The sequence below is a fragment of the Macroventuria anomochaeta genome (genome assembly GCF_010093625.1).
Source record: "Macroventuria anomochaeta strain CBS 525.71 unplaced genomic scaffold BU25scaffold_30, whole genome shotgun sequence".
Taxonomy (NCBI): Eukaryota; Fungi; Ascomycota; class Dothideomycetes; order Pleosporales; family Didymellaceae; genus Macroventuria; species Macroventuria anomochaeta.
Genome location: NW_022985391.1, coordinates 297,495 through 322,297, shown reverse-complemented (window position 1 = coordinate 322,297; position 24,803 = coordinate 297,495). Strand labels below are relative to the sequence as shown.

Genomic DNA, 24,803 nt, shown 5'->3' with positions numbered 1-24,803 from the left:
ACAACCAACGATCTTGACCGACACAAGAAAAGCGCACACAGGATCGGGTTGAGAAGCGAGGCATACCGATGCGCCGCTGATGACTGCGAAGCCAATGAGAAGGTGTGGCCGCGATTGGATAATTTTAAACAACACATTCAGCGGAAGCACGCGACTGAGGATGAGCAAGACTTGATTTAACGGTAAGCCTAGAACGGCACTCGCATATCAACTCTAAAGCTAACTATGCAGATCAACATACTCTCCTATGAAGACATCGAGGATCATACAAGCAGCATCGTCCATGCAAACGCCACCAGCCCTCGGCCACGATTACCCTACCGACCCCTGGATCCATCCTCTGCTATGAAGACATCGACGAGGGTCATACACGCAGCATTGTCCATGCAAACGCCACCAGCCCTTGGTCATGATTACCCTACCGACCCCTGGATCCAGCAGGACTACTTCGAGAGCCATCGAAAGACCTTTATCGGAGAGCCCCTTTACTTCAACCGCACATACCCGTCCGAAATCAATCAAGCAGGCGTCGGTGCATATGAGTGATAGGACTCCATACATGTTGCTACGCTAGAAATGAGCTCCGCGCGGAAATCTAACGTGACTGCTGTTACACCAGAATGAGATAAAATGCGGGGAATGGAAAGCGATTTCTGTCCAAGCATCCATTCATTTTCATTTCCATATCGTAACCATCGTAAGATGCTAGAAAGCGTGGGATCAAGACTATACTAACAATGTACCGAGAAGCCCAAACAGCAGCAAGTGTGTACTGTTGTGCAAAAACCAGAACGCCGTCCTCTCCGTCGAACCAATTTCTATCCCGTTCCAGATTTCAGTCCTCCTCCTCCTCGTGGTCGTTTTACTTCTCATCAATCGTACAATCCTTTATTGCCTGAACTGCTCAGCTGTAACGCTGGCAGCTCCAACCTCGCCAACTATGTATCCTTCAGCATCAGCGCCGACCGCCGCACCGGCAAAGTCATCACAGCCCATAACCAGTGTCAGGTCTTGGCTCGCGCCCTCAGCTCCAGCACCAGCAGTGAATCGCTCAGTGCGCTCGACCCAACCGGTCTGTGGGCTTGCAGTGAACACCGGGCTAGTGCCAATCCTGAATTGCACAGTGCATCCGCTCCTCGTGTTTGCCTGTCTCGTAAGGCCGCTGAGCTCGTACTGCGTGCCTGGGCTGAGAGTCAAGGGCTGGGAGAGAGCGACAGTGTGGCCGGGGAATGCAGATCGGAAGCGTGCAATAGTGGCGTTGGCTGTGACGGCCGACGTAACGGGAACTATACGGTCGAACCGGCTAACGAACCAGCCTTGGCTGTCAGCATTGGGCTGAACATTCAACTGTGGTGAGAGGACAAGGTTCTCGGTGTTATTGCATGCAGCGTTGATCTGATCTTGTGTGGCAAGAGTACCAGAAGCGGCGGAAGTGCGAGAGGGGTGTAGGCGCAGCTCCAGAGTCTACAGCGGAGGTGGCTGAGGCTGTGACCTCAGAGACGACACTCGAGACAACGCTCAAAATGTCTATATGACAGGGGCTGGGTCAGACGGGGTATGTGCTGCGTCGGTCGCGGTCAGACTCTCAACCGCCGATGCGAGGCTTTCCACAACAGAGGGCAGGACGGCGGCGTCTGTGGGCAAGGTTGCGTTACCACCCGCTGAGAAGGTCCCGTTGAGGCCAGTTGGGGCTGTGTCGGAAAAGATGCAAGTAGATGCGACAATTGGAACAGTCTCAACAGTGTAAGTGGTAATTGTCACCTCCCTTGTGATGAAAGAGAACTCGGTCGGACTGGGGCATGCCTCTGTTGTCGGTGCTCATAGTCCTACAGAGAGTGTAGAGGTGCCGGTAGGGAACGGCGGAGAGGTGCTCGTCGCATTGAACGAGCCCGATGCGCCAGTCGAAAGCAGCACAGAGATAGAAGAGCAGCTGAAACGACCAGTGCCGTCTCCGGTTTCTGTTGATGCAGTTGTGAGTCCCGTCGCAATAGAGTTTAGAGACACTAAGGAAATCGTTGCCGATGCAGGTGGTGCAGTAGAGTTCAATGAGACACTGGGTGTCTCGACCACAATTTTGATATTACCGGGAGAACTAGGCGCAGATTCTACGATTAGGCTCGAGTTCACTACTCGGTTCTTAACTGTAGAAGTGGAGCCGATCGACAGCGGCACAGTGAGCACCAGAGTTGTGTTGGCGCTAGGAGTCTCGACGGCGGTAGTCAGGTTCGATGAGGGTGTCGCGCATCCACTCGAGGCTGTGGAGTTTGCTGTACTTGTGCGACTGATGGAACCAAAACGATCTCCGGTGAATGTTGGCGCGGTCATGGGTCCTGTTGCTGTAGAGTTGACAGATGCCGGTAGGATAACACCAGATGCACCGGTAGAGCTCATGAAACCTGTTCCAGATGCGGTCGAGAAGTTACCAACGCCTTTGGTTGAGAAGCGGCCTGTAGGTGTGGGGACAGGAAGTCGCCGTTTCAACGACAGTTGTATTTGTCAGGACGCGTTCACTGGTCGTCTGAGTAGTATTCTCGGATGCACTAGTAGTGATTGTGCTGCCAAATGGTCAACAATGCCATCAAGCCCTGATGAAGATGCTTACACTGTGAGTGTGACCTCAGAGACCACGGTCGCTGGTGCGAGATTGAGCCAGTCATTGCAGAAGCTTCCGACGCTGTTGTCGGGGTTGTTGCTGAGCAAAGCTGCAAACTGGTCGTTAGGGCAGTCCAGGATCTGGTCCTGTCTCTTTTCAAGGATGTTCTTCCATCAGCTGTTCTGTGCCTCGTCGGCGACGATCTTCTTCACCTCAACATGCTCCTCTGCCTTGCGATGCAGGACCCAGCTTTCGGTGGTCGCAGAAAAGGAGAGAAGGGTGGTCGAAGCCAGTACTGAGCGAGTGAGGAACATGATCGAGCACTCAAGTGAGTGAGAGTTGCTCTGACCAGATGTTCAAGTGGTTCCGAGAAGGGTTCGGTGGATTACAAGCCAAAGTCTACCGCCATGTGCACTTATAAGAGAGTATAGTGGAGCTCCAACCCGTTAGCCGTTCGGCCAGCCATTCAAGATTACTACCATATCGAGAATGTGCCTTGCAGGGAACGCTGGCGTACTGATCCGGATCAAAGTTTGCAGGCTGGATCAGTTTGGCGTGAAGCATGATGGGCCGTGGTGATCTTATGTAGAACGTCTCGTTGAGAATGTTGGCTCAATGGGACGCGAAGCTGGTGGCTTGCCCCCATTCACGATGGCCTCGTGAGGCTTGGCAGAACCCATGTTCTTCATGGGGGATTGGAATGGCAAGGAGACCGCCAAGCCATGTCTTTGGGGCGCGTTGACGCATTTCGCACCCCACCATCAACCAGATTTAGAGCCATCGAGTACACGTGCAGGGAGAGAACGCGTTTCAAATACCAGTAACGCATCCCGGTGTTGCACGGTAGTCAGAACAAGAGACAGAAAAGATGACAAGAGGAACGGCGCGACGAAAGACGTATTGGTGTCATGTGCTTGAAATTGATAGCAGTCAAACGAAGAGGTCATCCAGGCACGGTGTGATTGGTGCAGAGTTGCCTGTCACAATTGGTGATGGGCGCTGCCCTCAGTATTTCCAGCGTGGTGTTGACTGGAATGAGGATGGCGCAAGAGCGAGCTAAGGGACATGTTTCAGATGTCGACGGCCTCGAAAGAAGGGCGTGGAGTTGTCAAAGTGTCAGGCGTCAGGAACGGATGACGATGCGGCTCCTTCCTCCCCCTTCCCGCCAAGACAGCCGGAGATTTCCAGCGCCGATCATCACGGACAAGCCGCGCTCGTCACCAGCAGCAGCGCCAGCCTCTCTCCACCGTCCGACTGAGCGCCGCGGCATGCCTCTCATGGACGCGCGCGCAATCACCCCTGCCATATACCAGTGAGATACCCGCATTGCCGACGCCTTACCCGCTTCTTCACAATTTTTTGATATCACGACCTCTATAATCGCATTCCATGGGCATCTGTTCATCGTGCCTGGGCGGGCGCGCCGACGAGGACGTGAGTGCTACCGCTGTCCGTATACGTGCTCTGTCTCTCTGCTAACGCGCCCTTGCAGCAGTCAGACGCATCGCAGCTCCTCGGTGACAACTATCAGCCGCAATACGGCACGCTTGACCCCCGCCCGCAACACCAACCGCAGCCCAATCCTGAAGAGATTCGTCGCGAGCGTGAGGAGCTCGAGCAGATCTGTGCCGACACGTCCAGGTGAGTGTGTAGCGTCCCCTCTGCTGCGCTGCTCCTTCCCAGCTGGGTCATGACGCTCATCCCTTGCAGCCAGCTCATCACAGTCGTACAACCAACGGTGCAGCCCGACTCAGACCAACCGCAAGTCTCAGAGACTACCGACTATGCGCAGCACTTCAGCAAACGCTTCCCCTCGCTACGAGGCCTGAAGAAGGACGCCTCTGCACGCGCCGATGCCGACATGGACGAGGCAGCATGGCTCGACACCGTGCTCGGCGGCGATGAGGACGGCGAGGAGCCAGTCAAGGCTGTCCAAGGAGGTCTCACGCGCCAGTTTGGCAAGTAAGCCCAGTGCGACGAACGTTGCGCTGTTAGGCAACGGCTTGTTGCGCCCTTTTCATTGCTTGTCTTATACCTTTTCAGATACCCATAATGTCTTTCCACTATCACTTCCCTTTGTCGCAGCATCGCATGGGCAGGAGTCAGTCGCGCCATCAGGTGCAATACTACATTGATAATTCTGTCTGATCATCTGTCTCTCCCAACAAGGAAGTTGCACATTGCTTCACGCTGATAGAATCTAGGGTTAGTAGGGCACTTCGATGGCAACAAATTGATGAGACAAGAGGACCGTTGAACCGCGCAGTACACTGTCGCCACCAAGTTGGACACGACGCTGGCTGAAATCCGAAAGATCGGGAACCACAATATTGGATATACAATGCACAATCATCAACCGAACGCCCTTTCCACCTTGGCACAACCTCCAGAACCCATCTATCTTTGCCATATCCTCATCCACTACCATCTGTCCCCGCTGTCGACTTGGGCAGTCCCATCTTTTCCCTCACCTTGTCCTGGATAGTCTTCTGGATCTCCCCAGCGCTCGGCCTCGGCTTAAACCCTCGCTTCACCATCTCTGGCATCTGAATGACCGGGTTGGTGACTACAGGCTCGTGACGGCTGAGCAGGTGGGATTTGTATGGGTTCATGGGAGTATTGACATCATAGTGCACCAGAATCTCATCTGTGGTCATATCGCTGAGAGGCCGTTCACTGAACTTGGAGTCGCCAAGATCAGGCTTTTCGGGAGCCTGGGGATTCTCGGTCGACCTGAGAAACGGGGAGAAAATATCGTGAGTGGCATCAAGCTTCGGGGCGTTGCCGGTGCGGCGACGCTTGTTGGCGGTAGGTGATGCAGGATCCGTTCCAAAATCATCGTCTGACGAGTCGTCCGATGGCGTTACTTCCCTCGCCCTGCTCTTCGCCTTCGCCTTGGGCTTGGGTGCTGGTTTCACCATACGCTTCCTCGCCTTCATCTCCTCGATCTCACTCTTCTCCTCCACCACATCTCCCTTCCAAACACCGCCCTTCCTTTCCTCTTGCTCCTTATTCTTCTTCTCCTTCTCAACACTCCTCACCGTCCCAACCGGCCTCCTTCTCACCACACTCCCACTCATCCCTGGCGTCGCAACCTGCGGACTCAGCATATTCCCATGCGCCAAGCTCTTCCCGCCCTTCTCCCTCTTTTCCTGACACGGCTTGCACACCTGGAACGTGCACCCCGGACACCGCAGCATCGTGCCCTTGTTGCGCTTGTCGCATTCAGAACACTTGGCTGTGTGCACTGTGACGTGCGTGAATACGCTCGGTGACGACGAGCAGGTGCGGGCGCTGGTGCCGGGCGTCCGTGGGATGCTAGATATGCGCCGGTGGTGACCGCCGGGCGTGGAGGGGACGGGGGTGTTGCGCTGGACGTGCATGGCGGTGGTGTTGTTCGTGTTGGCGCCGGGTGTGCGCGGTGTTGCAGGGTCGTGAGGACCTGGGATTGGGGTTTTGTCGCGCGGCATGGTTAGCGTGGTATAGTTGAGATTCTTCTGTCTGGGAATCTGGTGGTGAGGGTAAGGTTGATGTGATCGTGATGAGTATGAAATATATACACACTGGTGGGAGCTGGAAGGGAAGTGAAGGCGGGGGATTGTGCAAACAGTCAAGTGAAGTGTGAATAGACTTCCACTCACCTTTTCATTTGAGCTGGTAAGCAATCCGCAGTACAGAGTACGGAAGCCATCTTTGATAGCGCCTTCAGCCCTTCAGTACAATCGGTGTTGATTGTTAGAAATGCCACCATAGGATTTGTCAATGGGAACAGTTGGGAAGCATTGTTCTGATGTATTGTCTACGAGTCTGAGCCACTATGTATGTAAAGGAGATCGCTGTGAAAGAACTAAGCCTAATGCGCCTTGGCGGCAGATCCAACCCACCTCATAGGGTTAAGGAAGGTTCCCGGGCACTGACAGGATTGCGTGGTGGAGTCATAGAATGTTAGCCATGGTATACAGTATAGTCGATCCTTGGTTGAGGACCATAACTTGTACACAAAACTAAGGTGGTTCCTGCTTGCAACCATCTACCCGGTTGCTTGCTCAATGATCGCAAAGCCACTGCCAGTCTGCTCTTTCGAATACATATCATAGGCCGCCTGTGAACCCCCAGTCGTATTGAATTGACGAGGCGCACAACACAGAAACGATTCGCCACATGAAGATACAGATGGCGGGCGTCCTCTACCACAATAAATATTAACAAACAATAGCTCATTCTTTGCACGTCTTGGTGCCGTTTGTTGTTACCTACCTCGCTCGCGCACTCATCCTTGATTGGTACATCGCTGTTGCCTTCTTCACGTAGACAAGCAGCTTCACCTCTTCTCATGCGCGGTGGAGTCCCTTCTTTCTTGCTGCCTCGAACAGCCACCTGCACAACGACATGGGCGGTACATACGATCCAACAAGAACACCTAGAGTTACATCGAGGATATGGGCAGTTACAATGCTCGAGTATGTGGGCGATACAGCAGCACCGCGAGGTTGGTGATGGCCCTTGTGCCTGCTCGTAATGCCTGATCACGTAGCACGTGAGATCTCTCTTCTCAGCGATTCTAGACGGCAGGCGCCCTTCAGAGGGACAGGCAACACTTCGTACGACTCATCTTCCCTCAGCCCTTCTAAATAAAATCTCGAGAGTTGACGTCCGCCCTTCTGTTCACGATACCCCGTATGGCCCACGGCGCACAATAGCAGCCTTACAGGAAAGTGCAGCTACCCGAGCACTCTACTCGAGCATCGCAGGCAATGACATCGCGACCCACTTACTCTCACCTCTTCCCTCACCTCTTCCTTCACCGGTACTTGCAGAACGACGTCTTGCTCTGCATGTCTTACACTTCGCCCTTCTTCTACTGCGTAGGATACCCACAATGACTCGTATACTGCGTAAGAGTCATCTCGATATTTTTGGCCGTTGAATCCATCGAGGTAAGCCGTTACGTGCGTCACAGAAAATGGTGCTGAGAATGAGGCTGAGGGTGGGCAGCGCAGCAGCTTTATTGCGGGGGATTCATGACGCTGCGCGAGAGCTGACACGAGGCGGTGAAGCCCCGCAAGGCTGCAGCACTAGCCACACGGGTATGCACCATCCTTCAGCTAGCGATGGTTTGCAGACTCTTCAGCAGAGAAGCGCGCCAGTAGCGTCGCATCATCGAGGTGCTCGTTGCCCCCGTTCACCGCAGCTGTTGTCGGTCTTTTCGTCCGCAGCGAACCCTCAATCGCAAACCGCTGCGCGTACAAAAAACTCAACTGTCATACGTTCAGGCAGCAACGCCAACACGTAATCATCGTATTTTTATCTTTCAGGTTCTCTTCCTACTTAAAACCACACATTTACTGTCGATGCACTCTTGTTGGTTGAGTTCTGTCGCAGTTGGCTGCATCAACCGACTTTTTGCGGAGACAACAGACTCTGTGGCGGTGCTGAACACCCTGCATCGTCAGGCCCTGGAATTAGACATCCCATCGCGATCTCGGCGCCTAAGGCACCTACCATCACAGAACCCCCTGCATACTCTCAGCTAAACTTGACACGGGTCTGGGCTTGCCATACATAAGTGTCGGCCTCTACTTGCTCTCGCAGTTGACGGCTTTGGGTCTTGGCCTGACGCCCGCCCTTCTCTCGCGCAGCGACAGTTCCATCAACATATAAATTCGGGGCCTTCGACTTACACTCTTTCCATCTCGGATCAAACATAAATAACTCGACAATCATGGACTCTCCGCCACCCTCATCGCTGTACCCAGCGATGGCGATTCTCGACTACATGCATGCTCCTACTGTTGGGTTCTTCTTCCTGGGCGCAACAGCGTTCAGTCTATGTATACTGCAGAAACCGATACCAGTGTCACACCGACGGAGAAGAGGCGTATTTGCGACCACAGTCGTCATACTGCTCTCATACATAACGGAAGTGCTCTATTACTTCAGCCGATCACTTGCAAATGCACAATATACAGCTCCAGAGCCTTCGGCGATCCGATGTCTTGGCTCTATCCTGGTATGGGGCCCCATCTCGTACTCTTTATGGACTTCGAAATCTCTGAGGTGGCATCCTTACTTTGGCACATTCGTGCTCCAGTTTTCGTTCGAAACGACAACATGCTTTATGAGCGCTGCCTCGATACCTGACGCGGACCGATCGAGTAATGCGCCTTTTGTTCTCGGTTGCATCAGAGTTATCACTTCCCTGATCCTGCTGGTTGACAGCTTTGTCATCACAGCCACGAAGCATGCGGAGAAGAGCACCGATGAGGAGAGCCAATCGCTAATACCAAAGCCAGCCAATGGCGCCGCGACCCAGAACGGCAACGCAGGATACGGTAGCATCGAGCAGAATACCTCTGATGATGAGGGAGAAGCCCCCAAAGACAAAGACAAAGAACTCAAAGAGCAACAGGCCAAGCGTCTGGAGGAAGAAGGCGGCTGGTTTGGCTACCTCAAGTCGTTCGCTGTATTTCTACCATACTTGTTTCCGCGCGACGACTGGATGGTCATGGGAGCTTTGGGAGTCCGTCTCGTTCATATGCTTTCTGAACGCGCCCTCAACTTGCTCACGCCCCGTCAGCTTGGTATCATCACGAACAAGCTAAGCCATAACACAGGCGTCATGCCTTGGAAGGACGTCGGTCTATGGGTTCTGTTCCAGTGGATTGGTAGCTATGCAGGTCTTGGCTTCATTGACGGCATTGCTAGCATGATCATCTCGAACTCAGCCTACCGACGAATCACGCTGTTAGCCTACGAGCACGTCTTGAGTCTTTCTATGGACTTCCATACATCGAAGGACTCTGGCGAAGTTCTGAAAGCTGTTGAGCAAGCGTCGTCACTCAACTCCCTTGTTGAGATGGTACTCTTCGACATTTCGCCTATCCTCCTGGATCTGGTTGTTGCCATGTGGTACGTCACGCATCTGTTCGATGCATACATGGCCTTCATTATTCTGTTCATGGGGTTCGCGTACACCTGCATTGGCTGGTATTTCACCACCCTCTCGCAGCCAAAGCGGAGAGACTATGTGGAGAAGCAGCGCACGGAAAGTTCGACTGTTAACGAAACAGTGCACAACTGGCAGACGGTCGCATACTTCAATCGTCTCAATTACGAACATTCGCGATACGCATCCAACATCATGAACACAATCAGGGCGCAATACGCCTACTACTTCCGGTCTATGGGCGGTCACGCCGCGCAAAATATGCTGACCACTTTCGGATTTGCGGCTTGCTGCGTCTTTGGTATGACACAGATTGTCAGTGGACGCAAGCAAGTCGGCGATCTCGTTACGCTGATCATGTACTGGCACACGATGACGAGCCCCCTGTACGTTTTATCGTACAGCTACAGGCACATCTCCAGCTCCCTCATTGACGCGGAACGATTGCTTCAGATGCTCAAAACCAAGCCTTCTGTTGCTGACAACGACGGCGCAAGGGACCTTGTCGTCGACACTGGTGTGGTGGAGTTTACGGGTGTGGAGTTCGCATACGATGAGCGCAAACCCATCATTAGAGGAGTCGATCTACACGCGGAGGGTGGACAGACAATCGCTTTTGTCGGCGAAACAGGTGGCGGCAAGTCGACGATGCTAAAGCTGCTGTTCCGCTTCTACGATGTCACCAGCGGGTCCATCATGATTGATGGCCAAGACCTGCGCTCAGTCACCCAATCCAGTCTTCGCGATGCACTTGGTCTTGTTCCCCAAGACCCGGTCCTCTTCAACCAGACCATCCGCCAAAACGTGCGCTACGCCCGTCTCGAAGCTACAGACGCCGAAATCGAGGATGCATGCCGCGCAGCCGCGATCCACGACGACATCGTCGGCTTCCCCGACGGCTACAACTCCAAAGTTGGCGAGCGCGGCGTCCGCCTCTCAGGTGGCCAACTCCAACGCATCGCCATTGCGCGCGTGCTACTCAAGAACCCCAAGATCGTTCTCCTTGACGAAGCCACATCGGCAATCGACTCTGGCATCGAAGCACTCATCCAAGAAGCCTTCCGCAAGCTGAGCAAAGGACGCACTACATTCGTCATCGCGCATCGCCTCAGCACTATCGTCGACGCGGACCAGATTCTCGTTATCGAGAAGGGCGCGATTGTGGAGAGGGGCACGCATCAGGAGTTGCTGGAGAAGAGCGGGAAGTATAATGAGCTTTGGACGAAGCAGACTGCGGGGCATTTGTCCAGTGTTGGGAGTAAGGTTCCCTCGAAGGCGAATTCGACGAACAGAGAGGTGGAAGGGAGTATGCCGTTGATTGATATTACGCCTGCGGAGAAGGATGAGGCGACTGCGACGGGGAGGAGTGGGGAGGATAAGGATGTGGTTGAGAGACGGAAGTAATATTCGCCCTGAAAGTATGTTGTCGTACGACGAAGTCATGACTGTCCTCTTGGCTGTATTCACACAACATGGAGTTACCGAGAGAGTTCGGGATCCACCAATCAGAAGCGGGACGGAGATCACAGCAAGACCGTGCGAGTCGGTCGGAGAAGGCTTGCGGACTCGAGAGTTTTGTTCTTCTTACGAAACTCAGATGAATTACAGCCACGGAAGGTCAAGACTGAAAGACAAGGAAGACAGGCAGAAAGCTCTAAGTGGTAATGGCAAGAACGAGAGAGGTTTCCAAGGTATTGCAAATATTCATGTTGGATCTCATACGTTAGAATGGAAGTGTTTCAACTCCAAACCCCAATAATGACCCATGCTTCTTTTGTCGTGCCATGCTTAGGCAACTCACAGAATCAACGACGATACATGCTAGGTTTTTGATGCTGTAGTCTTGATGACAGTGATCGAGCATCGTGTCTGGTTTGCCTATGGATGCTGCCAGATCTCTGAGTGATGGTGACGTTTGACAGTTGCTTGCTACCTGAACAAACTCGTCCGCGGACGAGCCTGATATGCTTCGATATGGGGCCGATATGATGGAGCATGCAGATGTTCGAGAGAAGCGGCGCATGGGTTGTGCCGACCGTGTGTGCACAGACCAAGCGGACTAGCTCTTCCCGGACGGCATCCACTTCGCATCATCGAAGAAACGAGAGGCGTCGGGAGCTGTGTTAGAAGCGCTGACATCGTGTGAGGCTTGTGTCTTCGTCTCTCCATCACTCTTATCTTCTGCTCGTCTTTTTCCATAACGGTTACCTACATTGGCCTCAAGGGCTTTGTTGTGCTGCTCTTTGTGACGTGCAGCCTCGCAGAATCGTAGACTCGTCGAGCCAATCCCGTCCCACACTTTCTCACCACCATGACCATCCCCAAACGCGCACTCCTGCTGTCCTCATGCGCACTCACCTTTTTCAGCAAGAAGTATGCGCCTGAGTCCCCCTTCACACAGGGGGGTTATATCAAGACCGTGCTTGCGCTTTTCGCGATACAGTACTTCGCGCAGGCGTTCTACAAAATCGTGATCTATCCGTTCTTCCTGAGCCCGTTGAGACACTTGCCTCAACCACCTGTACGTCTCTCCCCTCTTCTCCAGCCCCAATTCCAATTCCTACCTCAATCCTTCCATCATCATTTTGGTCCGAGCTGGCGATTCATCCCTTTCACTCATGTGGAATAGAACGGCCACCCCCTCCTCGGCCACTTTCCGCGCATCTTCCGCGACCCATCTGGGGAACCACAACGGGACTGGATTGATAACGTTCCTAATGACGGCGTGTTGTACTATCGCTGGCTGTTTAACGAGAGCAGAGTTTTGGTGACGAGTCCGAAAGCATTGGCCGAGGTGCTGGTGCAGAGGAACTATGAGTTTGTTAAGCCGGCAAGGATTAGGGAGGGTCTGGGGAGATTACTTGGGGTGGGGATTTTGTTGGCAGAGGGGGATGAGCATAAGGTATGTACTTATTCCTTGTTTCGAGGGGAGAATGTTAGTGAAGGGGGTGGAGACGCCGGGGATTTCGAGAAGTGCGGGATTTGAGGGGGAGGCTGAGGGATGGTGGTGTGCTGAGAGAGTAGATGAGAACTTGAATGTGATTATGGAACTGACAAAATGCAGCGCCAGAGAAAGCTACTGATGCCGGCTTTCGCGTTCAGACATGTCAAAGGTATGTTTTAGTTTTCCCCTGTGAATGGCTGATCGAGCATGACGGAAGCACTGCGAATGGATTGCGGGACATGGGGTTCGAGAATGATCAAAGCTAATGAAAACCAAGATCTTTACCCGATCTTCTGGAGAAAGAGCCAGGAAATGACAGATCGAATTCTCAAGATTACAGACCGGGCTCCAGATGGCTCAATTGTAATTGAAGTCCGTGACTGGGCTTCTCGCGCAACCCTTGACATCATCGGTTCAGCAGGCATGGGCAAGGACTTCGACTCCTTAATGAACCCAGAGAATGAGCTTTTCCAAACCTACAAGAAAATCTTCTCTAGCAACCGCGGCGCTCAGGTTGTTCAACTTCTGCTCGGCATGCTGCCTCATTGGCTCGCTGTCAACCTCCCACTGAAGCGCAACGATGAAATTGGTCAAGCGATCGGCACCATCAAAAAGGTGTCCCGCGATCTCATTATCGCAAAGCGCGGCCAGGTCCAGCGTGGCGAAAAGCCGTCTCACGACATCTTGTCTGTAGCTATGGAGTCAGGTTGCTTCACCGACGAAGACCTTGTGAATCAACTCATGACCTTCCTCGCAGCCGGCCACGAAACAACCGCCAGCGCCATGTCCTGGGCCATCTACTGCCTATGTCAGTACCCCGAGACACAAAAACGCCTCCGCGAAGAACTCCGCTCCCAACTCCCTGCACTTCTAGACCCCAGCGACCAGATCGCAAGCACCGACATCGACCGGCTTCCCTACCTCAACGCCGTCCTCAACGAAACAATGCGAATCTTCCCACCAGTACCATTGACGATGCGCAGCACCGCCAATGACACCACAATCTGCGGCTCCTTCGTGCCCCGCGGCACCACCGTCATAATCTGCCCCTGGGCCATCAACACCTCTAAGCACCTCTGGGGTCCCGACGCGCGCTCTTTCAACCCTGACCGATGGCTCGGCAACCACGCCAACACCGGGGGTGCGGAGAGCAACTATGCGATTACGACGTTTTTGCATGGCCCGAGGAGCTGTATTGGAAAGGAGTTTGCAAAGGCAGAGTTTGCGTGCCTTGTGGCGAGTTTGGTGGGCAGGTTTGAGATCGAGTTTGAGGATGGCGAGTGGGAGTTGAAGATTCAGGGAGGCATCACTGCGAGGCCGAAGGGTGGGTTGAGAGTTAGGTTAAGGGAGGTTGGAGAGGAGAAGGCGTGAGAGGGATTGTTGCCGCGTAGATTGGGGATATGAGATGTAAATGAACGGTGTTCTCAGGTGTCAATCTTTCTGTGCTTGTTCTGTCAAGGTAGCGGCAATCAATCAATCAATCAATCGTCGAGTCGATACCAGCGTGCTTGCCTGCAACAACGATTGCCTCATTGTTGGCCAATCTGGTTGGCTTGACCATTTCCCCATTTCATCTTACCGAGCGCATTAAGTCTTTATGACAGCCGTTAGATAAGTGTTTCGCGCGTTTCTTTCAAAAGGCATGTCTTGCAGGGCTCGGCACTCTTAGCGATACATCGATAGACAGAGTGGACCCTGAACCATGATTCGCATTGATGATCCCGCGTTAGACTGACTGTCCATTGGCGTACATTTATTCACTTTGAACAGTGTGACCTGACTAAGTCGAGATGTTGAGCGTGATTCCTCCCGACCTCGGGACACTATGGTCCCACACTTCGGACCATGGTAGTGAAATACTATTGTTGGTAGGCAACCGTATCTGCTCAGGATAAAATATCAGGCAAGCTCTTCTCTGCTCTTACATTAAAAACGCACTCGATCAACACGTTCCACCAACTTTATCAACCCCAGCATATTCCTCGTTCGACTTCTATCGTCGAAACAAAGCAAACACTAACATTTTGTTGTACAACCGTTGTTGCGAATCATCATCGAATCTATCAAATCAGCCATGGACATGCTAGTTGTCCTCTGTACAAGGCCAACAACATTGCCATCGACACCCTGGTCGAGCTTTTAAAGGAGAACATACCTCAGTCAGTGTGTGACGACAATAGGGCTACCTACATGGAACTAGATGGTTATAGCCTCGTTGTTTGCCACCAAAGGGCAGGGCTCGATACCATTTCCGAAGACTTTCGAGAAAGCACTGTTCGCTGCTATACAAGGCCGCGAAGAAGTTGCCATCCATTGTAGACTCAAGCCCGACGATAGTGACCTTCAGAAGGTGTACGAGGGCCACATGTACTATATCTGTCTTCGGTACATCTAAATTTCGGTACATCCAAAGCATGACCGAACACCTTTTCGAGGGTGCAGCGCCTGTCACCCCCAACCCCAGCTCAACAAAGGCTAAATTCCGGTGGAACCAGCACGTCTGAACTCATGTACGACTACGTGGAGGAAATGCTGGCTATCTGTCGCTTTCTACAGAAGATATGGACTCATTATGTTGCATGCCAGATCACCTTGCGAATAGTTTATGCGCTACTGCATGCGGCAACGATGATGATTAAAAAAGCAAGTGAGGAGTTCTAGCAAAAGACACCACAATTCGGCCCAAGCTCCAATGACGAGAAGTTGAAGGAATTCTGGACACGAGGTTTAGCTGGACTGCTTCATCTTGACTACCATGGTCAAGAAGCTAAGGCTCGCAAGGCAAAGCCTGTTATGAGGCGTCCCGAGCAGGAGGAGGTGACTCACATCGGTCTAGCAAAGTTCTTCTCGCCAACTGCAGCAAAGTAACTACTGTATTGGCAGTATACTCAACCCTACGAACCGATTCCATCGACCAACTTCTTGACCCAGGAGGTATACACAACAGCTACCGAGTTCCTTGGCACAATTGAGTCAGTAAGACAGGCCCATTCCATCTCCATATGATTCTGGATGGGCTGTTTGGTCTTGGCTTGAAGCGCCCCATGCCGTATGACTCGACAAAAGAGCTCGCTCAATCCACGCTGGAAGCATTGGCAGAACTCTATGCCACTACTACAGCTCCGCCGAGCAACTTCCTCAACACCAACAGGAATGTAGGGTGTATCCTGGGTGAGAATCATCTCACTCATAAATGGCTGAAGTAGCACAACCCAGCGCTTGTCGGTACCCTGAATTGCTTGCAAGTTGAGTAACGACACGCCGCCAATGTTGCTCTTGAGTAAAAGTGGTCAAACATTGTTGCTTATCTGGCGTTTACAACTTTCTGCGGTCAATGAATTACCTTTCAATACAGCACGATGATGCCGAACAACCGCTCGCTTGGTATGGAGAGGAGACCTCACTCGGACAGTCGCCACTATCGCTAGACGACCGGACAGCCTATGACTGTCTTGATCGTCTCTCGTTCAGGACGCATGGGATACTGACTTCTTTCCACAGTCCGAGATGGAAGATTTGGTGGCCAAGAACTCAGCTTCCGCAACCGTACCATGCCGATCCTTGAAGAAGCAGCAAAACTGCCAGGACAACTCAAGTTGGGTACAACCTGGCTTCACCGAGGAACCGGTGAAATTGGTACATTACGCAATCCTATTCATCAACTTGATGCATCTGAAACCGAAGGTCGGTAACGAGATGGCAACCCAGTTGGCCGAAGAGATGGAAACCCTTATCAAAGAGCATGGCCGAGATGAACTGGAGAAGGCTGAGCGGTTCAGCGGAGTGAAGGCGTAGAATAGGCTTCAAGATGCAAGCAGACGAGAGATGGTGTTGATGAGCGCTTACCTTCAGCGTCATATGAGGTAGATATAGGGACCGACACAGCTTGCCTATATTTGTCTCGTATAATGGCTTAGCTGCACTGCGCTGGGATATTGCTTTCAATTGACATTAATGTGCGCAACGTGGACGACTCTTAGAAATACACGTGATTGCCCAGATTCCATCAGAGCTGTTGCTGTACGCGATGAACGGCTTCGATCCTGAGCATGTCGTGAGCCTGGCTTATGTGTGTTCGATAGCGCATTAAGTCGATTGTTTTGTGCTTAGGCATTGATGGCGAGGGATGAAGAAAGGAGCAGCCGCAACTCGAAGCTCTCAAACGATGAAAGCTTAGTCAGCAGAGCTCGGACGTGAACCAGACATTCGACGCGTTCGCAACGTCCATCGTGACGCGTTCTTGTGTGCTCGATGTTAAAGGTACAGTCAGCTAGCATAGCATCCCGCTCGAAGACGCAAATTCACCTACATCTTTTGCGTGGTCCTCTCTCCACGTGTATCAACATCAGCACGCGTCTACCCCGTCCGAGCCCGTTGTGTGTCAATGTGACAACGAGAGCTAACTATTTGAAGATCACCCTTTACGAGCAGGGCTGAAATGAGCTGCCATCAGAGCTAGCCTTTGAGCTTTGCGAGATCATATATCAGAACGTAGCCCCAGCTTGAGCTTTTCATCGGAACAACGCGCAGGTGGACCCAGACAATACTCCAACCATTTCCTCAAGTACATCCGCGGTTCTAGAGACCATTCTTCAGCCATCTCTCTTGAGCTGTTTAATGGTCGTGTATGCTTTGGTGCTTGGGTCGGCATCGAACGAACTTTCTTCCAGTCCTGCAGTTCCGCGCAGCAAAGATGGGTTTTGCGAACCTCTATACACTCGACACGCACCACTTGATGCTCGAAAAGGTTCTGCGAAAGAAGGGTACGCCTTGACCACTTGATGGGGCTTGCTGTCGTTTTTCCCAACGGCCGACCCTCGGACTGGGATAATTGCCTCTCTCGCTTAAACAGAACGACACTAAAGACGCACGCTGCTGCACGTCTGAACCATCTAAGGCGGACTCGCTTCTGACCTAAATGCCCAACAGCGTCAGAAGGAACGTTGCGGACGTGATTACGCCGCGCAGGAGGGAAGCTCTGAGGATACTGTAACGGCCTGCTGATGAGACCTGTTAAGCGCTCACTTTCGCGCCGACAGAATATCAAAACGTTTCAGGTGGCACAGGCGTCTACACAACGTCACCTTCCATGGGTCTTCCGTCGAACTTCTACCCCACCATTGCCCCTAAGACCAAATACTGACCTAGCATAGCGTATCGGTCCTATTGCAACTGAGCCGACTGACACCGCTCATTGATACACAGTACCTTCGCCGCGCGCTTGTCCGAATTGCTGCAAGCAAGTTCGGCAATTGGCTCATCATTATTTTCCGCGTGTATCCTCCAGACATGGTTTGTTCCGTGACACGTATCGAGAAGGAAGTCCTGCGAACGCCAACTGTGAAGGTCTTAGGGAACACAGAGCTGTACACATGCACGACGACTCTTGAACCCAGGCTCCTGGGACTGCGCAGCTGATGCAAACGCTGGGGTCACCGTGGGGCCAAGCGGTACTGCAGCAAAACAAAGGAAGACCCTTCGGCGGTTGATGGGGTTTCTGCCTCCGTACGACACCTCGCACCTGTACCCCTCAACTTGCGTCATAGGGCGAAACACCGCGCTGGACATGTTTTCCTGCCTTTATTGTTCATCATGCAGAGCTGCCACGTGCAAACCAGCCTCTTGAGTACCGGAGGTCTTGAAGATGTCGATACCGTAATCTATGGGAGACATGTATGTGATGCACTGTCTTCGCAAGATGATCTCACCATAGACCATTTCAACCATACGAGCAGAATGACTCGTTGTCACCATTTCATTTAGACTCACTGACCGCAAAAGGGTAGGCCTGTCGTCCGCTTGTCAGCCCGACGTTGATCGAAGTAACGACCGATTCAGGTTGGTCCGCTCTGCTACTGCCTTGCATATGCAGCTAGATGATAGGTGCATTTTCGCAGCCTCCCATCGTCGAGCCAAAGTCCTCAGCTCCTTGCACATGCTGGAGGAGGGCATGGTCAGTCAGAGATTTCAGCCTGGGACCCCGCCTCCTTGCCTGCCTCGCACTTCTGGCTGAGGTGATGCGTACTGCAGCTCCCGCCAACTGCCTGTCCGCAACACCATGATAAACAGCATCTTCTGTGTTACTATCAACCTTTTCTTACATTACCATCAGGCACGTTTGACTATCAGTTCCTTGCTCAAATCCCTCCCAGAACCTCAGATCTCGGTGTCTATGTAACATACGTCAATCTATCTGGCCAACCATTTCACTTCTGACCGCGGGGACATGCACATAGCCAGGCCAGGCCGAAACCGACCCACCCCAAGAGCCGTAACCCACCAATCCAGCAACTCCTCCATACCCACCACTCACAGTGCAAGGTCCGGCGACCGCGTTTCCGACCCACACACGCACAGCTCGAACTCGTCCACTGATCAAAATTGCGTGCGACCATGCTCCCTTACCCTCCGCAGTCTATGCGCGAGCACCGCACCCAGCACAAACTTCTCGTCATGTGAGTTGGTAGCGATGCGGACTGCCTTGTAGCGAATTTCAACGTCAGGTCGTAACGAGAACTACAGCTGATGGCTCAAGGACGAGTCCACGCCCACTTTTGGGGCCAAGTTTGTTGTTAGCATGACGACAGAGAGCACCAGAGGGTCATTAAGACGCAATAAGGCAGAAATCAGCAATATATCGATTGGTCGATGTGCTATTTGCAAGGTTGGTGGACGGCCGCAGGAAGGCCGCAGTTCTGGTGTTTGTTATGATGGCTGGTGTGGCTCTGTGCACGACGCGAGACCGCTTTCAGACAACACAACAACACCTCACTCCTAGCATCTCATACTGCAGATTTCCAAGCCAACACCTTCAATGCTTTCAATGCGCGGTGTCAGAGAGAAAGAAAAGCCAATTTACGTGAAGGAAGTCATTGGTTTGGATGTATGGAGATGTTACTCTTTCAGTGATTGTGGCAGTCCAATTGCTGAGAAATGCTGCATCAAGTTGCCACCATATTAACAATCTTAGAAGCCATTGGCACATCTTTCAGCCAGACTCAAGCCCTGGCGTGAATACCGGTCAGAGTGGCCCAACAGTAGACTGAATCTGCCTAAGTGTGACGCACTTTCCTGCGGGCTGTGGATATGCGTTTCTTCCAAAACCTACGGAAACAAGTGCGGGAGCCAATACGGATTGATTCGTAACACCCATGACTGATTGCGAGGTGAAGGTTCGGGATATGCCCTCCTCAGCGATCAACCAAACCGCGCTCGCCACGTCAGTGGATCTCCGATGGGGCATGATTTGGCAGGTTCTAGTCTGTCCGGGGTCCAAATGGTTGATTCGACATGCAACGACGGGCTAGGTTCCGCATAAACTTCACGCCATCTTGTCATCTAAGAGAAGCATGCCTGTCAGCGTGCATAGCCTAGCAAGTCAACAATAGGCCGGATGCGGGAAGACCGAGCCGTGGAGTGGAGAGACTGATCAGCTGAATGAAAGAGTACCGACGGTGCAATGCAACATGCATGCGGTCATTGCTAGCGTGCCATACGAGTGGAGGTATGGAATGACCGGATGTGATATCCAGGACTGGCCGCTGCAGCATGGGCAGATAAGGTGACTGGCCGACAGTGCCTTAAGCTCGTGTTTGAGGGGTTGGCAAACTTCGTGTCAGCCAAGAATAACGGCTTGACTGCTCAGTGGAGGCGAGGGTCGATCAAAGGCCATCGGTGAATGGGTATCGAACTACACACAATGATTAGCGAGACTTGATGCGAAAGACTAGGGTCAACCCCAAGAGACCGCAGATTAGGAAATGCCGGGACACGAAACAACAGGCGGGAATTTGATGAGCGAGCAAATGCGGAGTACCAGCCAAAGTGCTGAAAACGTTTCGTGCGCAAGATCTGACCAATGGCTCGGGGGAACGTCTGTTCAGACTCCGTGCTGGGAAGACGTAGGAAATACTGCAGCTTGAACTTGGCCCGTGAATCCCGTTTGCTTCCGGGATGTTGAACTTGCCAGCAAAGTGATTGCCATTGGCCAATGAGTTGTTCGCTCGTTAGAACTCGTGGACCGGTCCATCGCTCGGCATGGTTTTTGCGGCACGTGACCGTATCTCGCTTCACGAAAACTCGCCTTACTACACATTCGATGGTTCGAACCGCACGTCCAAAGACATCCGGAATCAAAGACTGGCGCCGTCTGATACACATTGACAGGGAAGTTGAGGGATTTTCGCTTTCACTGGACCAGAACGCGCAATTCCTGGAGCCACAATGCGGTGATCCCTTAGCAAATGTGATATCTCTCTGCAGCTGGAAACGCCGGCACGGCCTAGGGTATCATTGCAGCCCGTCTCCGCAGTGCTTTAGCGGCAGAATGGGCGGTATCCGTTGATCGTGGCAATATCGTTGGACGCGGCCAGGTGGGGTACCACCATGTTCGGTGGAAGGATAGGCCATGCTCTCATTCTCTGGTTTGACAGCGGCAAAGGCCCGTAACGAAGTGCAGTCGACGAGTGGGCGGGATCTGTCCGTCTGAGAGCATAAATAGCGGCGTAGTCTCCCTGAGAATGAACTCATCAAGCTCACACTCGACCACACTTCCAGTCAGAGACAGGCATCTCTGAGCATCTTCCAAGTCTTGATACACCATCATCCTTGTGCCTCCTCTTTTTCTCACAGCAAGACCCCAGGCTTCTACAAGGGACCTCCTCTCATCCAACCATCTTGTATGTGTTGTCGATAGTCAAGTCTACTATGGCCCCTGAGCTGACCCATCCAGCAACCCAACCACAGTCCAACCATCGAGACCAATTGTTTGAACGACGAGACGCTAGGTAAGTTGACAGGCGCTGTCGACCAAGCATCCGTAGGGCAAGGCTAACAATTGGTAAGCTCGAAACAACCCAGCTCTTACACTTGAAACATGTGCTTCTACGACCAACATCGATTCGGATGCGGCGACTGGAAGTGGGGTCACTTTCGCCAGCACTGTGCCAAGGAGTACCGAATCGGTGAAACGTGTGGCATGAAGCTCATCATGCAGACGATTCCCACAGGTACCAAGTGCAAGCTCTGCGAGAAGATTGACACCAAGATGCGCCGCCGGGCCGCCGAAGTCGAACGCATCAGTCGCTGGCAGCGCGATGGCAGCAAATTTCGTGCTTCGATCGATAAATCGATGGAGATAATCCGAGGACTGGACTACGAGATCTACGAGCTCGGCTGCGAGCGCAGCCGTAGATTGCAGCAGACACACTGAGCTGGCGGCGATCAAAGCGTGGCGTCTAAAGTCTCATGTACAACCTGGAGTTGTTTCTTTTTCGGATTGAGTCCATTCATTATCGGCGTCTGGGGCTGGTATGACACAGTGAAGATTGACACTGGCTGGTGGAAGGTGAGAAGGAATTTGCCGGGCGGTACCTCTTACAATCGCTTCTTTCAATGTGTCTACTTCATATTTCAATGATGAATGAAATGTTTCGAAACTGCATGATTGGTTGCTTTCTTGAAGTTGTCGATGATAGCCGCTGTGCCATTGATGGGGGCCGAAGCTGTCCAATCCGTGAACGTCGCGTAGCCACAAATAGAGGTAAAGAGTGGTCGTGCACGGCCCAGCGGGTAAGGTACGGCGTCCCGCTTCCAAACTTGGAGGCCCAGTTGCCGACCGTACGTGAGAATGCGCTGCCATCTGGAGTAGCAACGGCTGCTATGTGTTGGCGGACTCGGAGGGTCGATGAGGTGTTGTTGTGACGCGCGAGGGGTAATTTTTTGGTTCGCAGGTGCACGTGATGATACTAGTCTTGTTTTGTCAGCTCTTGCAGTGTCCGCCGAGGAAACACCATTGGCCCGTGCACATCCAGCCTTCTGAATTTCTCAAAGCAGCCCGTTCGACACCATGTATGCGCCTGCATCTGTCATCAACCTATGGATCCGCTCGTACGCTCGAGAATCGGCGTTCCATACTCAGCGGTATGTATCGTGCTCGCTCGTCACTCAACGCAACAGGACGATGTATGCAAGCCCCTTGTGATTCCAGGCTGTCCTGCAAGGTTTGCGATTGTATGAAGGTCGAGATCTTTCGTCGAGAAGGATTCCATAGCGTTTGTGAGGGCTCTCGTGCCAAGGTAGGGTTTCCTTTGCTCCGTTGAGTACTGCAGCGCGCGTTTTCGTTACAGAACGCTGTGTTTCTTGTGTTGCATCATATTTTTCGTGGAAGCCGCACATATCTTTTCTCGTCGACAAAAAGGCAAGCAGATATGGCAGGGTGCCCTGGGACTGAGCAGAACGTCATGTCAGTTTCTTAGGCCAGCATCAACGTCGAACAACTCTTACCCTACGTGGCGGTCTCTGAGTGGCCTAAAATGCAGCCGATCACTCACGACGAGCCCTCCTGGGCCCTGTTCCTATACCATGCCATTTCGATGTTAGGTCGCCCAGGGGCATCAGAGCTGAAGAGTTTGTCATGCGTCACCTGCGTGGTATACTGCCAGGGTGGGAAGATGTCGAATGTTGCAAGAGATGGAGATCGAGGGTGAGGGCGAGCTGGAGATCTTGAAGCTTTCATGACAGTCCTGGCATTATGGCGAGTAGAGCTGGCGCTTATTATCTACAGCTTTTCGAGTCTTGTACTACCATCTTCCAGGGCAAACGAGGCATTGCCGGCACTCGTGAGCATGTCGGAGGCTGTGGTCCAATGAAGAGCCTGGATGTATCGTCAGCAGGGCAGGGCTCCTGACGGTGCAATTCAGAGCATGTGTCTCTCAATGCTGTCAACCAGATGCATTGGGCAGCAGCCAGCAATCGTGTGCATGACTGGTACACATCTCAAGCAGGTCGTGGACCAATCGAGGAAGCCAACACCGTATCTTGGATTTCTGGGCGAAAGAGTTCAATCTTGCCTCACTTTTGTGCCAATATAGGCAAAGCAAGGACATGACTTCAGAAGCCGCAGGCTTCACGAGGCAAAGTACTCATCGTTACCAATCGTGCTGCTTGTCGTTGTTGTTCGAGGTCCTCCCGCATGACAACCCTTACCCGTTTAGGATTATCATGCTTCCCATAGCGCTCCCGCATATTGCTGGCATATCGGAACGGGCGCAACGCACCCGCCGTGCCAATGGGAATCTGAGCCCAGAGTTTGCAATGATACTTTTGCTTGGCTCCTACTACTTGCGCATTTCCAGACGGTGCCGTATCCTCACCAGACGTCATGAGAACGATGACTATAACGACGCGCCAATACTTCTATTCAAGGATCACAAAACAAATTCGATGTTCGAGATAGTCGCGTACGCGTCTCAGTTAACTGTTGTCGAACACCGATTGATGTTGTAAGACGTCAATCGTGGGACAGCGTTGACAAGGGTTGCCAACCAATGAGAGTGCAGAAGTCTACTCTCCACTCACCAGGAAGCCGCCGACATCACCCAACGAAACAACGCGAGACATTCAGACTGCCAACCAATATACTAGGCGCTAATTCCATCTGAATGTTTCTGACAGTTCAGACAAATTGCGAATATTAAAGACACACTTCAAGATCGAAAAGCATTGAGGGACTCTGCAACGACTGCTTGCAATTTCACAACTCGAAGATGTTGTCAACGATGTATCTAACACGAACAACGAAAAGAAGTCACGCCTTTCGCTCATATAGGTATCCGCAGGTCAAGTTTCCTTTGAGAGCGGGTGTACGCGCTTCTCGACATATGTGGTCAGGGTCAAACTCAGTTTTAGGATCGAATTTCCCTGGAATCCTTCAGACTCTCCCTGGAATCCTTCAGACTCTGGTGCTCGTCGTCAACATCCATTGTCACAAATCTCTAAAAGTACCAGCTTGAAGTCCGTTATCCCTCCTGACGTCCCTCAAAACCTCAACAGACTTCGCCCTGGAGGCCTTCAACCCATGCCACCCTGTTCTCCGCCGCACTCACGTTCATCGAGCCTCCATTCCTGGGTAGCGTTGTCGATTTGAATATCATTGCCTCGCTCTACGTATTCAAAGTATCCGAAATTGCGACCCAGACATCTAGAGCGGTACATCGTCGTCACATGCTAATGCGGGAAAACGCCAAGGCTGATCGTGTTCGTATGGTGGCATCTTTCGATGCGATGAGTGTTTGTAAGTATCACGGCTAATTTGAAACGAGTACTGCATATGGTATGGGCTTCCCTCACGAAACCGAACGGAATACACGTCTCGCAAATTCTGTAAACGGCGGGAGTAACTATGACTCTCTTAAGGCAAAGCGTTCCTTGTAGGCTGAAACATAAAGTGATATAGCCTTCTTGCTTTGCTTAGCTGTAGCACTTATCCACACCTCCTTTCTCTGCAAAGATCGAGCGGTCTGGACACGACCAAACAGTTT

At 52.3% G+C, this 24,803-nt stretch overlaps 8 protein-coding genes across 8 annotated transcripts; 6 read left to right on the top strand and 2 right to left on the bottom strand.

Moving 5' to 3' along the window:
- Nucleotides 1–225: 225 nt before the first annotated feature.
- On the top strand, nucleotides 226–546 carry BU25DRAFT_461104 (uncharacterized protein; the record flags this gene model as incomplete). The annotated part of the gene is made up of 1 exon (XM_033710411.1): nucleotides 226–546. One exon carries the CDS (start codon nucleotides 226–228, stop codon nucleotides 544–546), a length of 321 nt encoding a protein of 106 aa, XP_033558776.1.
- Nucleotides 547–1,555: 1,009 nt separating this feature from the next.
- On the top strand, nucleotides 1,556–3,100 carry BU25DRAFT_155828 (uncharacterized protein). Its single transcript, XM_033700670.1, has one exon. It carries the CDS (start codon nucleotides 1,772–1,774, stop codon nucleotides 2,927–2,929), a length of 1,158 nt encoding a protein of 385 aa, XP_033558775.1. The 5' UTR covers nucleotides 1,556–1,771; the 3' UTR covers nucleotides 2,930–3,100.
- Nucleotides 3,101–3,982: 882 nt separating this feature from the next.
- BU25DRAFT_461102 (uncharacterized protein) lies at nucleotides 3,983–4,559 on the top strand (the record flags this gene model as incomplete). The annotated part of the gene is made up of 3 exons (XM_033710410.1): nucleotides 3,983–4,027; nucleotides 4,086–4,234; nucleotides 4,304–4,559. The coding sequence occupies 3 exons, from the start codon at nucleotides 3,983–3,985 to the stop codon at nucleotides 4,557–4,559; spliced, it is 450 nt and encodes a 149-aa protein (XP_033558774.1).
- Nucleotides 4,560–4,857: 298 nt separating this feature from the next.
- Nucleotides 4,858–6,408, bottom strand: BU25DRAFT_155768 (uncharacterized protein). Its single transcript, XM_033700669.1, has one exon. The coding sequence runs from the start codon at nucleotides 6,061–6,063 to the stop codon at nucleotides 5,008–5,010; it is 1,056 nt and encodes a 351-aa protein (XP_033558773.1). The 5' UTR covers nucleotides 6,064–6,408; the 3' UTR covers nucleotides 4,858–5,007.
- Nucleotides 6,409–8,100: 1,692 nt separating this feature from the next.
- Nucleotides 8,101–11,302, top strand: BU25DRAFT_155765 (uncharacterized protein). Its single transcript, XM_033700668.1, has one exon. It carries the CDS (start codon nucleotides 8,316–8,318, stop codon nucleotides 10,941–10,943), a length of 2,628 nt encoding a protein of 875 aa, XP_033558772.1. The 5' UTR covers nucleotides 8,101–8,315; the 3' UTR covers nucleotides 10,944–11,302.
- A 548-nt stretch (nucleotides 11,303–11,850) lies between these two features.
- Nucleotides 11,851–13,907, top strand: BU25DRAFT_398863 (cytochrome P450 78A3; the record flags this gene model as incomplete). The annotated part of the gene is made up of 4 exons (XM_033704922.1): nucleotides 11,851–12,060; nucleotides 12,169–12,441; nucleotides 12,604–12,652; nucleotides 12,761–13,907. The coding sequence occupies 4 exons, from the start codon at nucleotides 11,851–11,853 to the stop codon at nucleotides 13,852–13,854; spliced, it is 1,626 nt and encodes a 541-aa protein (XP_033558771.1). The 3' UTR covers nucleotides 13,855–13,907.
- Nucleotides 13,908–17,734: 3,827 nt separating this feature from the next.
- Nucleotides 17,735–18,064, bottom strand: BU25DRAFT_413474 (uncharacterized protein). The gene has a single exon (XM_033707045.1). The coding sequence runs from the start codon at nucleotides 18,049–18,051 to the stop codon at nucleotides 17,833–17,835; it is 219 nt and encodes a 72-aa protein (XP_033558770.1). The 5' UTR covers nucleotides 18,052–18,064; the 3' UTR covers nucleotides 17,735–17,832.
- A 2,971-nt stretch (nucleotides 18,065–21,035) lies between these two features.
- On the top strand, nucleotides 21,036–21,924 carry BU25DRAFT_413469 (uncharacterized protein). Its single transcript, XM_033707044.1, has 3 exons — nucleotides 21,036–21,161; nucleotides 21,215–21,269; nucleotides 21,328–21,924. The coding sequence occupies exon 3, from the start codon at nucleotides 21,359–21,361 to the stop codon at nucleotides 21,692–21,694; it is 336 nt and encodes a 111-aa protein (XP_033558769.1). The 5' UTR covers nucleotides 21,036–21,161; nucleotides 21,215–21,269; nucleotides 21,328–21,358; the 3' UTR covers nucleotides 21,695–21,924.
- Nucleotides 21,925–24,803: the final 2,879 nt, after the last annotated feature.

What these genes read in the sequence shown, in the direction of transcription:
- BU25DRAFT_155765 (XM_033700668.1), top strand. Translation starts at nt 8,316, where the DNA reads ATGGACTCTCCGCCACCCTCATCGCTGTACCCAGCGATGGCGATTCTC.
- BU25DRAFT_155828 (XM_033700670.1), top strand. Translation starts at nt 1,772, where the DNA reads ATGAAAGAGAACTCGGTCGGACTGGGGCATGCCTCTGTTGTCGGTGCT.
- BU25DRAFT_413469 (XM_033707044.1), top strand. Translation starts at nt 21,359, where the DNA reads ATGTGCTTCTACGACCAACATCGATTCGGATGCGGCGACTGGAAGTGG.
- BU25DRAFT_155768 (XM_033700669.1), bottom strand. Translation starts at nt 6,063, where the DNA reads ATGCCGCGCGACAAAACCCCAATCCCAGGTCCTCACGACCCTGCAACA.
- BU25DRAFT_413474 (XM_033707045.1), bottom strand. Translation starts at nt 18,051, where the DNA reads ATGTCCAGCGCGGTGTTTCGCCCTATGACGCAAGTTGAGGGGTACAGG.